General features: G+C 45.6%; 1 protein-coding gene across 1 annotated transcript in view; it reads left to right on the top strand.

Moving 5' to 3' along the window:
* Positions 1-6,517: 6,517 nt before the first annotated feature.
* Positions 6,518-14,925, top strand: part of YWHAQ (tyrosine 3-monooxygenase/tryptophan 5-monooxygenase activation protein theta) — a 47,676-nt gene continuing 39,268 nt past the window's right edge. Inside the window, exons 1-2 of the mRNA XM_012497666.2 lie at positions 6,518-6,647; positions 7,054-7,429. Coding sequence (XP_012353120.1) covers positions 7,136-7,429 — 294 coding nt within the window. The 5' untranslated portion in view covers positions 6,518-6,647; positions 7,054-7,135. The remainder of the gene's footprint in view (positions 6,648-7,053; positions 7,430-14,925) is intronic.

Here is a 14,925-nt window from a genome sequence, read left to right as displayed (position 1 = left end):
ATCAACTCCTGTGTGCATTGTTCTCTAGCTGTTTTGTGGTCATTCATCTCTTCAACTATCTCGAATTGTCTGAAGATGAGTCATAATTAGGGAGATGATTATGTACCAAAACTTAAAAAAATCCCAACTGTCATGTATGTCCAGAGAGAGAAAGAGAGAGAGAGAGAGAGAAGGTATATGTCTACATATAATATGAAGCATAAAAATATGAAACATAATGACCATTTTTTTTTGTGATGATTAAGGCTAATTGCTGCGTACCTAGGGCCTGCCTGGGACATATGGGCTATGTACCCCAACACTAATTAGCCCTGGCCTCTCTGGATTTTTCATGAGCTCTTTATGGGTTTGTTGTCTCTGCCTTGTCCACTGATTGCCTTGCATAGACCACAGAAATGGGCTCCCCAAAGCCCTAGATGTTACTCTACTCAAAATCATCTGCAGAAATGTGGAGTAGATTTCAGAGGAAGTGTCGGGACTAATTCTGCTCCCAACTTCTAAGTAGCCACTTCTAGACTGCTGTGGACCAGGAAACCCGGTAACTGAACATCTTGCAACCAAAGAGAAAGGGGATCTTCCCTGCCTTTGCTGACCTCCAGGTTAGGCACCCACCTCTGTGCTCTTGGTCAAGCTCCTTCTAAGCACAGACTGTGTCTTAATCATGCCGGAAACTCCAGCCCTTAGGACAGCATCTGGCACGTTGAAGACCTTTAGATATTTTGTGGAATGAATTAACAGGAAATTGAGTCTGAGTGAGGGCTTGGAGAACACTCCTCTAAGTCTTGCATGTGTGAGCATCAGTGTGTGATCTTGCGACAGCTTTCTGATGGCTCGGGGACCCCTTCTGTGCTGGCTTTAAGGTTCTGGGTGTATTCTTCCGAGCAGATGCAATCCTGTATCTACGGAACATCTGCTGGAGACACAGCTCTGCCTTGCGTGCTTTCCTTCTGTGGCTTTACTATTCTAGTGACTCTGTATATGGTTGGGCACATACTAAGCACACAATGCCAATGGTCAGCATTATTGGAAATGCGTCCTGAATGGTCTGGATCCACTCTTCCAAACAAGCCTTCACTGAATGCCTTCTGTGGCCCGGCAAAGTCACCAGGGACATAGAGGTCATATGTAACTTCTCCCACTGGGAGGTAGCAGTCTGATGGTGGCAGTGGGAGAGGAGGGGAACCATGCAGACAGTTAAAGGGAACAGACAAGGGACAAGGAGGCACCTCTCTCGCTGCTGGATGTGTTGAGCGTAAAAACAGAGCCTTCCGTATGAAAATAAAATCATCCGCTGACTCACGGGTAGATATATATTGAGCCACCCACCAGCCTCAAATAACTAAACATTGTTCCCAGGCCAGCGAACACTGGAACTTCTGTCTTCTATTACAGGTAGCACAGATTCTTGTTTGTTGTAGTAGAAGATTAAAATCAGACAGACCTGTTTTTAAGTCTTAACTCTAAAGTTTACCAATTGGGATAGGTAATTGAACCTCTCTGAGCATCAGTTTAGTCAGCCAGTGGGAACTATAATACCTAAGTTTACCCAGCTGTTGAGCGTTCACCGAATACAGATAAAAACAAAACAAAACAAAACAAAAAAGCCCTTACCCTCAAGAGGCTCATGGTCTGGTAAGGGAGAGAAGAGAGACTGATATGTTGCAGACACACATTAAAAGCTATTAAAAGATATCCATATCTGGCCAGGCGTGGTGGCTAACACCTGTATTCCCAGCCACTTTGGGAAGCCAAGGTGGGCGGATCACCTGTGGTCAGGGGTTCAAGACCAGCCTGACCAACATGGTGAAACCCCATCTCTACCAAAAATACAAAAATTAGCCAGGCGTGGTGGCATGTGCCTGTAGTCCCAGCTACTTAGGAGGCTGAGGCAGAAGAATTGCTTGAACCCAGGAAGTAAAGGTTGCAGTGAGCCGAAATGACGCCACTGCACTCCAGCCTGGGCAACAGTGTGAGGCTCCATTTAAAAAAAAAAAAAAAAGAAGATATCCATATCATTTGTTGGGTAAAAAAAAAAAAAAAAGGTTACTAAATGCATTCAACAGAATACACACATGTATTTATATGTATGTGTATGTGTATAGAGAGAGAGATTTATTATAAGGAATTTGCTCACACAGTTATGGATGCTGGCAAGTTCAAAACCTGCAGGCCAGCAGGCTGTAGACCCAGGAGAGCTCATGTTCTCTTTCGAGTTCTAAAGGCATCTGCGGGGGACCCAGGAAGGGCCGGTGCTTCGGATGGAGTCTGAAGGCAGTCTGCTGGAGAATTCCCTCTTGCTCAAATAAGGCTGCTCTTTGTGTGTTCTTTTCAGGTTTCTGATCTGATGAGGCCCACCCACATTAGGGAGTGCAAACTGCTTATTCAAAGTCTACCGATTTAGGCCAGGCACAGTGGCTCATGCCTGTAATCCTAGCACTTTGGGAGGCCGAGGCAGGTGGATCACTTGAGGTCAGGAGTTCAAGACCAGCCTGGCCAACATGATGAAACCCCATCTCTACTAAAAATACAAAAATTAGCCAGGCATGATGGTTCACGCCTATAATTCCAGCCACTCGGGAGGCTGAGGCAGGAGAATTGCTTGAACCAGGGAGGTGGAGGCTGCAGCGAGCCAAGATCACACCACTGCACTCCAGCCTGGGTGACAGAGCGAGACTCTGTCTCAAAAAACAAAACCAAAGAAACCACCACCAACAACAAAGTCCACCGATTTAAATGTTAATCTCATCCAAAAACACCCTCACAGAAACACCCAGAATAGTGTTTGACTAAGTATCTGGGCATTGTGACCCACCAAGTTGACACATACAACTAACCATCACCCTGAACAAAGTGAATCAAGTTTCAAACTAAGGAATATGTAGAAAAACTTTCTTGACCAGGCTCCCTTGATTTCCCCGCCTGACTGTGACTCTACGAAACCTCATTTAGCACCCACAGGCCGGGCGGTGGGGGGTAACTCTTTATCTGCCCACTGCACAGAAGCACCGATAATAATTATATGAAGAGTTTGGGTGAAAAGTCCCACTCAAATGTTTGCTTGTCACTAAACTAGCTGCCGTATGGCAGGACAGGAAGAAGTTTCTGGTGATCCACTGGTCTGAGCAAATAAATCACTGAAGCAATTTATGAGAATGAGCTCAACCTGAAGGACTCATTCATTCTGAAATGTACATGGAATGTAGCTATTCTGTAGACCATTAACTGCACTAATTACAACAATGATTCAAGAGATAAGCTTTCACTAAACATTTAATAAAGTTCTAAGGATCCTTGCACAGGATAGCATCCCCCCAGTGCCGTACCCCATCCCCAAGCAGAGGGAAAGAAGGAAAAAAGAAAACACTACTTACTGAACACTTGCTATATGCTCAGCATTTTCCTATGTGACAGCTCATCTAATCTCCAAACAACTCTTTGATGTAGCGATGATGATGATGATGATGATGATGATGATGATCATGATGATCATGATGATGATGATTTTTGAGACAGGGTCTCACTCTGTTGCCTAGGCTGGAGTGCAGTGGTGCAATCATGGCTCACGCCAGCCTCGACCTTCCGGCCTCAGGCGATCCTCCCATCTCAGCCTCACAGGTAGCTGGGACTACATGCATACGCCATCACACCCAGCTAATTTTTATATTTTTTGTAGAGACAGGTTTTTGCCACGTTGCCTACACTTGTCTGGAACTCTTGGGCTCAAGCAATCCACCCACCTCGACCTCCCAAAGTGTTGGGATTACAGACATGAGCCACTGTGCTCAGCTGGGACTATTTTTATAGATTACAGGTAGAGGGAACTGAGTTTCAGAGAAGATCAAGGTATCCAAGGTCAAATCACATATAAATAGCAGGGCTGGAATTTAGGGTCTTCTGGCTCCACGTTAATGTGCCCTTTTTTGTTCCAGGAGCTTCTTCATACCAGGTAACTTAGAAAAAATAATAAGAACTTTATAAATAAAGTAGTAATTTCTCAGTACTCCCTTTGCTAGCTGTCTGTTCCCTGCACTTCTTCCCAGTATGTTGGATGTGATGCTTAACAGGTTTCATATTTACTAGGGTGCAACTCCTAGAAGACAGAGGCTGGTCTGATTTGTCCTAGGATCTCTACAGCATCTAGCAGAGATCTGGGGAGACTTGGTGAGGCAGCCTCAGCAGTGGTTAAAAAGATGAGCTTTGGCACCCAAACTGCATGGGGTCCATATCCAAGTTCTGCCGCTCTCTAGCTGTGTGGCCCTGTACGTCATGCTTGACCACCCTGTACCTTAATTTCCTTGTCTGTGAAATAGAGATGGTGAGCATAATAACGCCTACTTTGTAGTGGCATTAAGCAGATTGGATAAGTTAATTCTTGCAAAAGACTTAAAATAGTGCTTGACACATGCAATCACTCAACACATGTTAGCTCTTTCTGTGTCCAGGGACTTCAAGTTCTCAGAACCTTATTTCTCTCCAACCCGAGTTCTTTCAGGCACAGAAGCCTTTAGCTATGCAGAGGGTCCTCTGAATCTTTCTAAAATGCAATTTTATACTGTGTCATTGGTTGGAAGCAGTTTTTACCCATGATTCCAGATGATTGCAACTAGATGAGTTGGTGTTCAATAAATATTTGATTGAATGAAAGCAGAAATTTCAGAGACTAAGGTACAGAAAGCAGCAAAAACTTGCCCAAGGTCACTGCGGGAGACCACAGCACAGCCTAGACTTTCTGACAAAGAATTTAGTGTGCTTGCTCCTTCTGGTAGCCCCTCTCTCTACCACAGAGGTTCCATCCCCCGACAATTTCCTCTCCAGGGTCTCCATCCACCTCCACTGGCTTCTCCCCTTGCCCGGGTTGCCTCTAATTTTGGTGAGCTTGAAATTCACTGGTCATACAGAAGGCATTTTATCTGACCTTCCACATGCAAATTCTTTCCATTGGGATTTCTCAGTGTCCAGCTCCACCCCAGCCCACAGGGCCATAAACACTCATGTGTCTGTAGCGGGGCCCCAGGGATTCCAGAAATAACAGCAGGGCCCTCCATTAGAAGGCTGGAACATAGTACGGCATTTCTGCATTAAGACACAGGCCCTTTCCAATCCAGGCCGCTCCTGTCTGTCAAAGCACAAAGCAACCTTCACAAGTCAGGACAGGGAGGGGCCGTCAAGAGGGAGTCTGAATTTCTGGAAAGTCGGCACCTTCTCCTCCCATCTGTCTGCACTCTCAGATCTCCCATTCTAGAGATTCTCCGGATTTGCTCCAGTCTCCACTGAGAATGGGAAATTCTTTCTTGCCTGTGGCATTCTTGGGCCTTCTAAGATCCATCCTCCTTAGACCTGCTGGAATCGGGATCATAGCAGCGTGAACCTAGAGGGCAATTCTCATCTTAAGATGGCACAGAGGCCACGCACCAGACGGGCAGGGCAGTCACCCTACCTGGATGGAGTTGGGGAACTGGGGAAGTGCCAGGAGAGACAGGAACGGTTTAAAAGGAAAGGGAGCTGCCAGGGATGACCCTGAATGGGAGGGGCCTGGGGGAATCTTTCTCACTTCAGCAGGGTGTGCCCCAGGAGGAGAAAATCAGAAATCAATATCCAGGGAGAGGGTTTCAGCTTTTCAAGTGTCCTCTCACAAATAATACCAGAAACAAAAAGCGTGTGCACATGTGACAACGATGTGAAAAATGATGTATTTAGATGCATAACCTGGAAAGCCTGAAAGATACATAAAAATAGCTTTTTTGGGGGGAGAGCTGTTATGGGCAGGGTTTTTTTGGGAGGCTGGGGAGGGGTAGTTATAGGTGTTTTCCTGCAAATTGTGCTTAATGTCATTTCTCATTTTAAAGAAAACCACAATACTTGGCATTGTCACAGAAACTCCCCTGGATCTTCTGGGACCTACCTTTTCACAAGGGAATTTTTTCTTTTAGGATGCCCATCCGAAAACTTGAATTTATCACGTAAATGCCATACTGAAGCCACTGTCTCCAGGAATCAATTCTTTAATGGGATGCGGTTTGCTTAATTTGGAGCCCCAATGGCAACGTCATTAAGGTCTGGGTTTAGTGTCTTGGGATCCAAACCTTTGTCACGGATAGAAAGGTGGAGGAAAGAAAGGCCCCTGTGCTCTACAACAGCTGAATATGTCACCCTTCGAAGTCCAGCCTCGGCCAGAGCCCTTGAGATGCAATGCACCATCCGCAGCGGGAGACGCAGCCGCCGCCTCGAAGGTCGTGCGCGCCTCTGGGTCTCGTGCCGCACCCAGAAGTGCCGGGGTGGCGGGGAGGCTGAGGGGAGTTGGTAACGGCATCGCCATGGCAACAGTGACGTCCTTTTACCCTGGATCTAATTGGAGGAAACCCCGTGGCCGAAGCCGCAGCCTGCCGGCCAACCGAACTTCCCCGCGCCGACCCACCCTCCTAGCCTCCGCGTTCCCTCCCGCTCCGCCTCCCTCGCCCCCTTCCGCGCGCTCGGTCCTCATTGGCCAGCGGCGCGCCGGGGGCGGGACTCTCGGGGCAAACTCGGCGCATCATTGGGCAGTGGACCGCCCATCGGCTCCGGGGTAGGCTGAGACGGGAGGGTCCTCAGCTAAAGCCAAAAGCAGATCAAAGTGGTGGGACTCGCGTCGCGGCCGCGGAGACGTGAAGGTGAGCGCCTGGGTCGGCCCGCGGGCCTCCTCCAGCCGCGCTGGGATTGAGGGCCGGGCGGAAGTGCCGCCCTTGAGAGCAGCCGGCTGTCGATGCCGCTGCCCTCAGGGACGGCTCCGGGCGGGAAGGTGCGGGGCCAACGGTCGCTTCCATCTTGGGCCGGCCGGGCGGGGGTGGCGGGAGCGGCCGCGGCTCGGGCTCCCTGCGCGCGGGGCCTCTGCGCCGCCCCCGCCTCCTCCAGCCGCGGGCCGCAGCCTCCCCGGGCGCCCAGCGGGGGCGGGGGCGGGGGAGAGGGAAATTTAAGCGGCCGCGTGTGCGGGAGACAAAAGCGGGCGGCGGGCCGCATTGTCTGACGGCGCTCCCTCCCTGCTTTTTGTTCTCGTCTCGCCGCCCCGCCCCTCCGCAGCTCTCGAGGCTCCTCCCGCTCCGGGTCGGCGCTCGCCCTCGCTCTCCTCGCCCTCCGCCCCGGCCCCGGCCCCGCGCCCGCCATGGAGAAGACTGAGCTGATCCAGAAGGCCAAGCTGGCCGAGCAGGCCGAGCGCTACGATGACATGGCCACCTGCATGAAGGCAGTGACCGAGCAGGGCGCCGAGCTGTCCAACGAGGAGCGCAACCTGCTCTCCGTGGCCTACAAGAACGTGGTCGGGGGCCGCAGGTCCGCCTGGAGGGTCATCTCTAGCATCGAGCAGAAGACCGACACCTCCGACAAGAAGCTGCAGCTGATTAAGGACTATCGGGAGAAAGTGGAGTCCGAGCTGAGATCCATCTGCACCACGGTCCTGGTGAGTCCTCGGCGCGGGGAGCAGGGGAGGCCTTTTGTGCGATGCTTTTCATTGAGAGTTTCGCGGGCACGGAAAGAAACGTGAGCTGGGGCTTGCCGGACTGTCTGCCGAGGTGGAGGGTTTCAGGTGAGCCCTGACTTCTCTACTCTGTCCCTCCGGTTCTTGAGACTCAAGAAGCCGCTTTTCCCAGGATAAGTCCTTTTTTTTCCCCCCCAGATGCTGGGTAGCTGCCAAACGATAGAACTTGGAAACATCCAAGTAGGTCTCTGCGAGACTGAAAGGCGTTTTTAAGTTTCTTGTGCGGGGAGACTGCGTCCTGAGATCTGTGAGCCCTTTAAATGTATTGAGTCGGTTCACAAGCTTTAGGCAGTTGAAAGAAGGCGCAGGCACCTTTTTGTTACAGACAGTGTAGTAGGGATTTTTTCCCAAACCCAGGAATGGAAATTTACTTCGAAAATCTGAACAGATACTGTATTTTTCAAGTAGGAGTATCTGTTGCGCTCCCCCCCACCCCCCATAAACAGGAGAGGAGGGGAGTTCGGGAAATGTGAAAAGGACACAGCTGTATCTGAAGAACACAATGTCCTGGTAAATTTCAACATTTAATAACATTTCCTTGCTGTTGCACACCTGTGCTTGAACACTAGTGTTGCATTCGTTTCCATTGTGGAGCAGACAAGGAAAGCTTTCCAGGTTTTGAACTGTCCAGTCTTAGCAAGGACGATTGTTGGGTGGAGTAGGTGGCTGCTGTGATTCAGCCTTATTAGTGAGAGAGAACATTTTTAGCTTTGTCATTGCATGTATCTTTTGATCCGTAGGATAAGTTTTTAAAATTGAAATACCAGCATTATATCCAGGAGTGTTTTTAAATGTTTCAGTGCTGCAAAGAGTCATTTCTATGAATAAAATGGGAAATAATCTGATATGGTTTGCCTTTCTTTGTCACTTTTACAAGAGGCCTACTTATTTTTGAGGTGTTTGTGCACATCATATTTTAGGTGGGCTTTGATAAACAAGCATACTAGACTGGCGATTTTTCAAAAGGGAATGGAAGAAATAATTTCTCCCTGGCCCCCTCCCCGACCCCCCAAGCCTTCTTTCTTCATCTCATCAGAATGTTGGGGCAGGGAATATGTTCCCCACCCCTTGTTTAAAAAAAAAAAACACGAAACTTTTTTAATACGATGACAGGCGGTCCGGACAAAATCATGGCTGATGGAAATAACTGGTAAAGAGGCAAAGAAAGTAATGCGGACAAGAGCGTGTACTAAAGTGGAGAAAACTTGAGATTATTTACTTTATGAAGTCAAAACTTCGTTGTATTCATCCGTGTGCTCTTAGCTTCCAGTCCCTGCTTGGCATTGAAGAAGCACTTGTAAAAGCTTTTTGGACTGAATTGCTTGTATTAAAAAAATTTGCCAACTTGAAGGTAATGGTAGACTTCAACTTGAGTAACATATGTTAATGGCTGTTAACAGCATTATCTGTTACCAAGGGGAAGACTCATAAGAATTCTATATGTTAAGGTTTTCTATATATGTATTTTGGGTGCCCTCACAGCATATTTCAATCTCTGTCAGTTTATTACTTTTCAGTTAGTTACCTTGAAGCAATTCAGAATCACCGCATGATTTTTCTTGTTCTCGAGCAAGGTGACTCTGAGCCAGAGGAATATTCGTTTTATTTTGTGGCTCTTATAAATTCTGCTTTTTATGATGGCGTAAGTCGGGGAAGAGTTTTACTTAGTTGGTATGTAGCTTGAGAGAGAGACCAGGTGTTATTAGAATAGAACTTTCATACAGACCATTTCAATGGGGACAACCCCTGAATTTAGGACGGTCTCTTTTATATACTGAGAAGAAATAGAATAGTTTCGCTTGATGCATCTGAGACACTAAGGCATAAATGAAATATTCATAAAATGGCTGAAGAGGCTAACTGGGGCTTGGTGGCCAACCTATGAAAAATATCTTGGGAAAGCACTTCTTCAAGTTGGCAACTGTATTGAGAGCTTTCTGTGTGCCAGGCACTGTGCTCTGAGCAATATGGGGAAGAACAAAACAGAACCGTGGATTTTGCCCTCTGATGATTTATAATTTAGAGAGCATGTGAGACATACACAAACATAAATAACACAATATTCCCATCAGATGGTTAATGAACACAATGCTATGTAGTCTGAAGGAATTAGAAACCTTTGAAAAGGCTTCACAAAGATATCATTTTTTTGGGGTGAACATTGAGGGAAGAGGCTGGTGGAGGTGTCAGTATTAAAGGCCGAAGGAATATCCGGGATAGGGCTTTTTCAGGGAACAATGTGTCGGCGTGGCTGGAGCAGAGTTCATGTGTAGAGTTGTTGCAGGAGACAAGCCTGGAAAGGAAGGCAGGCATCATCATTTATAGAAGGTTGGAGTAAGGGGGGTTTCTTCATTTGGTTGATGGGAAACTGGTTTTTTTAAAGTTTTATTTATTTATTGTAGAGATGGGGTCTTGTTACGCCCAGGCTGGTCTTGAACTTCTGGCCTCAAGCAGTCCTCATGACCTGGCCTCCCAGAGTCGTGGGATTACAGATGTCAGCACCACTGTACACGTAGCAGCGTCTAGAATTCGTGGTTTGAGTGCTAACTAACCAGTCTGTGATCTGAACTGACAGACAAGGAAGTTATAAGACAAGTGATAAGTGATGAGTTAGTAATTTAATAAGGAGTCTAGGAAAGTAGAGTAACACCTAAAGTTTTTGAACATGCATGCTAATATAGGGTTTTCTTTTTTTCCTTTGGTGAACAGGAAGAAAGATTTGGTGTGGAGGAGGTGAGACTAACTTGGTGATTATAGAAGACTAGTTAAAGTAACATGAAGGATAGCCAAATTTTTGATAGAAAAGAGCAGATATTCTCAGCCTCTTCTTTAACTTTTCATAGAGTAGGTTGGGGCAGAATTACTTGAACCATGTATTCAAAATAACTCTGTGAACAACTCTCAACCCTTTCGATAATCACGGTATTGAAAGAGGTTACTGAACCATGGAAGCAGAAAAAAATGTTAAAATCCAAGAGTAAAGAACTGTAAGTGGACCAGACTCTCTAAGATGAGGGGAGTTAGAGAAGATTTCATTCAGTTAGAGCTGTCTTTCAGTGTCATTGTAAAACCGAAGGCTTTGGGCTAAACTTTCTAAGTCTCTTCCAGTTCTCATAGTTTGGGGCTTTAGAGTAACGTTAGGTCCTAGCCATTCTGCTCTGCTCTGACATCCTTCCATCTCTTAAATGAGTAGTTTTTAAAGTCCAGATTGAAGAATACATGACAGGTTGAAAACTGGTGACTTTAGGGAAATGGCTTCAGAAAGAAGTGAGGCAGAAGTCATTGGTGATCTTACTGAGTGTTGGGAAGAGCAAAATTTAGACAAACTGGGCTTTGGCTGGATGTGGTGGCTCATGCCTGTAATCCCAGCACATTGGGAGGCCAAGGCTGGTGGATCACCTGAGGTCAGGAGTTGGAGACTAGCCTGGCCAACATGGTGAAACCCCGTCTCTACTAAAAATACAAAAAAATTAGCCAGGCGTGGTGGCACATGCCTGTAGTTCCAGCTACTTGGGAGGCCGAGGCAGGAGAATCGCCTGAATCCGGGAGGCGAAGGTTGCAGTGACCCGAGATACGCCACTGCACTCCAGCCTGGGCCACAGAGCGAGACTCTGAAAACAAAAACAAACCCTGGGCTTAAATATTACAGGTAAGATGTTTAGGAGTCATTAAGAAGAACTTGGGTATGAGGGAAGGGCAAATGGAAAAAGTTAGAGGGGTTCACAAAGCCCCTCTGGGACTCGGGAACAAAATCTGTCATTTACAAAGTCAGTGACCTTGGAATAAGAACCAGGCAGTTTGAGTGTATACAAGATAATTTCTATCTTAGACATCGTATTATCCTCTCCTGTACATCAGTTCTAGTAGAATTTCAGTAAATTGCTTCAGCATAATGCATAAACAATTTCAGAAACTAAGGTGCATATTACAGTTTTTAAAAATGAGAGTTAAAATAGTACATAGAGAATCTCTGAAAGTTGTCTCTTAGTGTAAAAGCTTTGTAACCTTAATTGAGCAGTATGCTTGAATTTAGTTGTGTTTAAATTTAATCTCTTTTAATAATGTCTTAACGCTGGTCATTATTTTTTAGTAAGACTGATACGTTTTTCTTCATATTAATGAATCTGAATGTGATTTTATTGACACAATGGAAAAAGTATGGGCTCTGAATCAATTTTTGAATCGTTGCTGCATTACCTTTTATTTTTGTGGACACTGGCAAATTTCTTAATCCCTCAGACTCTCTTCTGTAAATTGATGATGATGGTGCCTGCCTTTATAGGCTTGTAGTTAGAATAATGGCTCATAATTAACAGGTATTCACTGCACACTAAACACTGTTTTACGCACTTTATACTCACTTTGCTCCCCTAAGGTAGGTTGATAGTATTTCTGTTTCAAAGCTGAGGAAAATTAGGCATAAAGAAGTTAGTAATGTGGTCAAGATTACAAAGCTAGTAAGTGTTAAGAGCAAGGATTTGAACCCAAGTGGCGTAACTGCTTAGGACCTGAAACACCGTAGGCCCTAAGTACAAGGCAGCTCACTTAAGACTATGGTGTGAATTTCTGTTTTGAGGAATTTGTGTATTTTAATAAATATAAGACATTAATGCTTCTAACGAGGAAGGAAGTTAGATCTGTGATGGACAAAACTCCCAGTCTGTAATATTGAAGACTTTCTTATACACACAATACTGTAATAAGATTTAAAAACTCATTGACGTTGCAGGGTTTGCCCTTAGATTGTAGGCTCCTTAAAGGCAAGAGTTTTGGGGGCTTTGGGTTTTTTTTTTTTTTTTTTGAGATGGAGTCTTGCTCTGCCACCCAGGCTGGGGTACAGTGGTACCATCTCAGCTCACTGCAACCTCTGTCTCCCGGGTTTAAGCAATTCTTCTGCCTCAGCCTCCCGAGTAGCTGGGATTATAGGCATGCACCACCATGCCTGGCTAATTTTTTGTATTTTTAGTAGAGATGCGCCCTGGCCAGCGTTTTTGTTGTTGTTTTTTAAAGAATGAAATGGGCTGGGCACGGTGGCTCACGCCTGTAATCCTGGCACTTTGGGAGGCCAAGGCAGGTGGATCACCCGAGACCAGCCTGGGCAACATGATGAAACCCTGTCTCTACTAAAAATACAAAAAATTAGCCTGGTGTAGTGGCGGGCACCTGTAATCCCAGTTACTTGGGAGGCTGAGGCGAATTGCTACGATCCGGGAGACAGAGGTTGCAGTGAGGCGAGATTGCGCCATTGCACTCCAGCCTAGGCGACAGAGCGAAACTCTTGTCTCCAAAAAAAAAAAAAAAGAGTGGAATAGAATATTGTAAGTTTACAGTTAGGTTGGTGTTACTCCACCAGGTGATTTTGCGCACTCCCCACTGCCCCCAGCAGAATTTTGGCACCATCTGGAGACATTTTCGGTTAAGACTTGAAGGAACGTGCTGCTCATGTCTAGTGGGTAGAGGCCTGAATGCTACTAAACATCATGCGGTGCACAGGACACTCCCTAACAAAGACCCCAGCCCCCCCATGCCAATAATGCCAAGGTTGAGATACCTTGGATTAGTCCATAAATAAAATGAGCTGCATTAAGTTGTATTGGATTGTGTCATGCTGTCCTTTGGCTTCTTCCTAACGTGTTGGTATCTTACCTGAACCTCTTGTCTAGCTAGACTTGTCATTTTTCCCCTTGTCATTATTGTGTATGTGCTGTTCAAACTCTACAGTTCACCTTACTGAAACTTATTCAGTGGGTCCTATTTTTTGTTTGGCTTGATTTGTTTTTAATTTTGAGACAGTCTGGTTCTGTGGCCTAGGCTGGAGTGCAGTTGAGCCATCTGGGCTCACTGTAACCTCCACGTCCCGGGCTCGAGCCATCCTCCCACCTCAGCATCCGGAGTAGCTGGGACTACAGGCACTTGCCACTATGCCTGGCTAATTTTTGTATTTTTTGTAGAGATAAAGTTTTGCCATGTTGCCCAGGCTGGTCTTGAACTCCTGAGCTCAAGCAGTCCACCCAGAGTGCTGAGATTACAGGCATGAACCACTGTGTCCGGCCGGGTCCTATATTTTCAAAGTGCCACTTCTTCATAGCTGTCTCCAAAGCCCTGAGAATTTGCTCTTTTAAAGACTTCGTACAGAGTGCAATTATATTGAAATCTATTAGATGCAGTGAAAGTTGATGAACGGCAAATATACTCCCTTCCATCATAGTAGCTTGGCATATGTGGTTCAGACTTTCTTTTTTGTTGTTGTTTTTTATTTTTTATTTATTTATGTATTTATTTATTTATTTTTTTGAGACAGAGTTTTGCTCTTGTTGCCCAGGCTAGAGTGCAGTGGCGCAATCTTGGTTCACCTCAACCTCTGCCTCCATGTTCAAGCAATTCTCCTGCGTCAGCCTCACAAGTAGTTGGGATTACAGGCATGCACCACCACACCCGGCTAATTTTGTATTTTTAGTAGAGACGAGGTTTCTCCATGTTGGTCAGGTTGGTCTCGAATTTCAGACCTCAGGTGATCCTCCCGCCTCGGCTTCCCAAAGTGCTGGGATTACAGGCGTGAGCCACCGCACCTGGCCGTGGTTCAGACTTTTAACCTGGTGGTGAACACTGTAAACAATTTTTCTGCAAACAACACTGGGAAGAAGATTGTTCTTGCATGCTTTATGCTAGGATTTACTTAAGTTCTCGGAAATGGAATTTCCAAATCAAAAGACTTGCGGTTTTTTCCAGATAGCCTTCTGAAAAGGTATGCATATATACTGTCATCAGCAGTGGTTGAGAAGGTCATTCATTTCCCCTAACCCTTTCCAGCACAAGCAAGTTTTTAAGGCTAACAAAAATCTGGTGACCAGAAGGTTTAATATGTTATCTCCTTGTTCAGTATTGGATGTATGAGGACCGCCTCCCTTCTCACAAAGGACTGCTTAAGAGAACTAGTATTTATAAGTCTCATGTAGTTTCATTTAGAACATGATACCATAGCATGGGATTAGTTGAGTCAAGGTGTTGGTTTGGCAGTTGGGAAATCTGGTTGGCTGTGTTAATGTTCTCTATTTTTATCATTAAGACCAATTTTTGTATTTAGCACTAATTCTTTCCAAATAGCAACAGAAAACATATCTCAGTTTATACCATTGACTTTCTGGATATCGGGGGGTGCTAGAGAGACATCATTTAAAAGATGTGAAGAGAAGCAAAGTTTATCCGTTGCTACTTTAATTAAACTCTTAATCCATAGGTAAGTCAGTGATAAATATGATAAATTACTAGATTTGCAAGCATTGTTTGCATGTTGAGTATTTAAAGACAAAATGATAATACCTAGGACTTCAAAGTAATTGGGGGAATACAGATGAAACAGGAGTGTCTATGAATTAATATAGTTGCAGCTGGCTTTAATTGGAATTTGTTGTACTATT

The sequence above is a fragment of the Nomascus leucogenys genome, chromosome 19 (assembly GCF_006542625.1).
Source record: "Nomascus leucogenys isolate Asia chromosome 19, Asia_NLE_v1, whole genome shotgun sequence".
Taxonomy (NCBI): domain Eukaryota; kingdom Metazoa; phylum Chordata; class Mammalia; order Primates; family Hylobatidae; genus Nomascus; species Nomascus leucogenys.
Note: the sequence above shows the minus strand (reverse complement) of the source record. Positions and strands in the feature narration are given on the sequence as shown.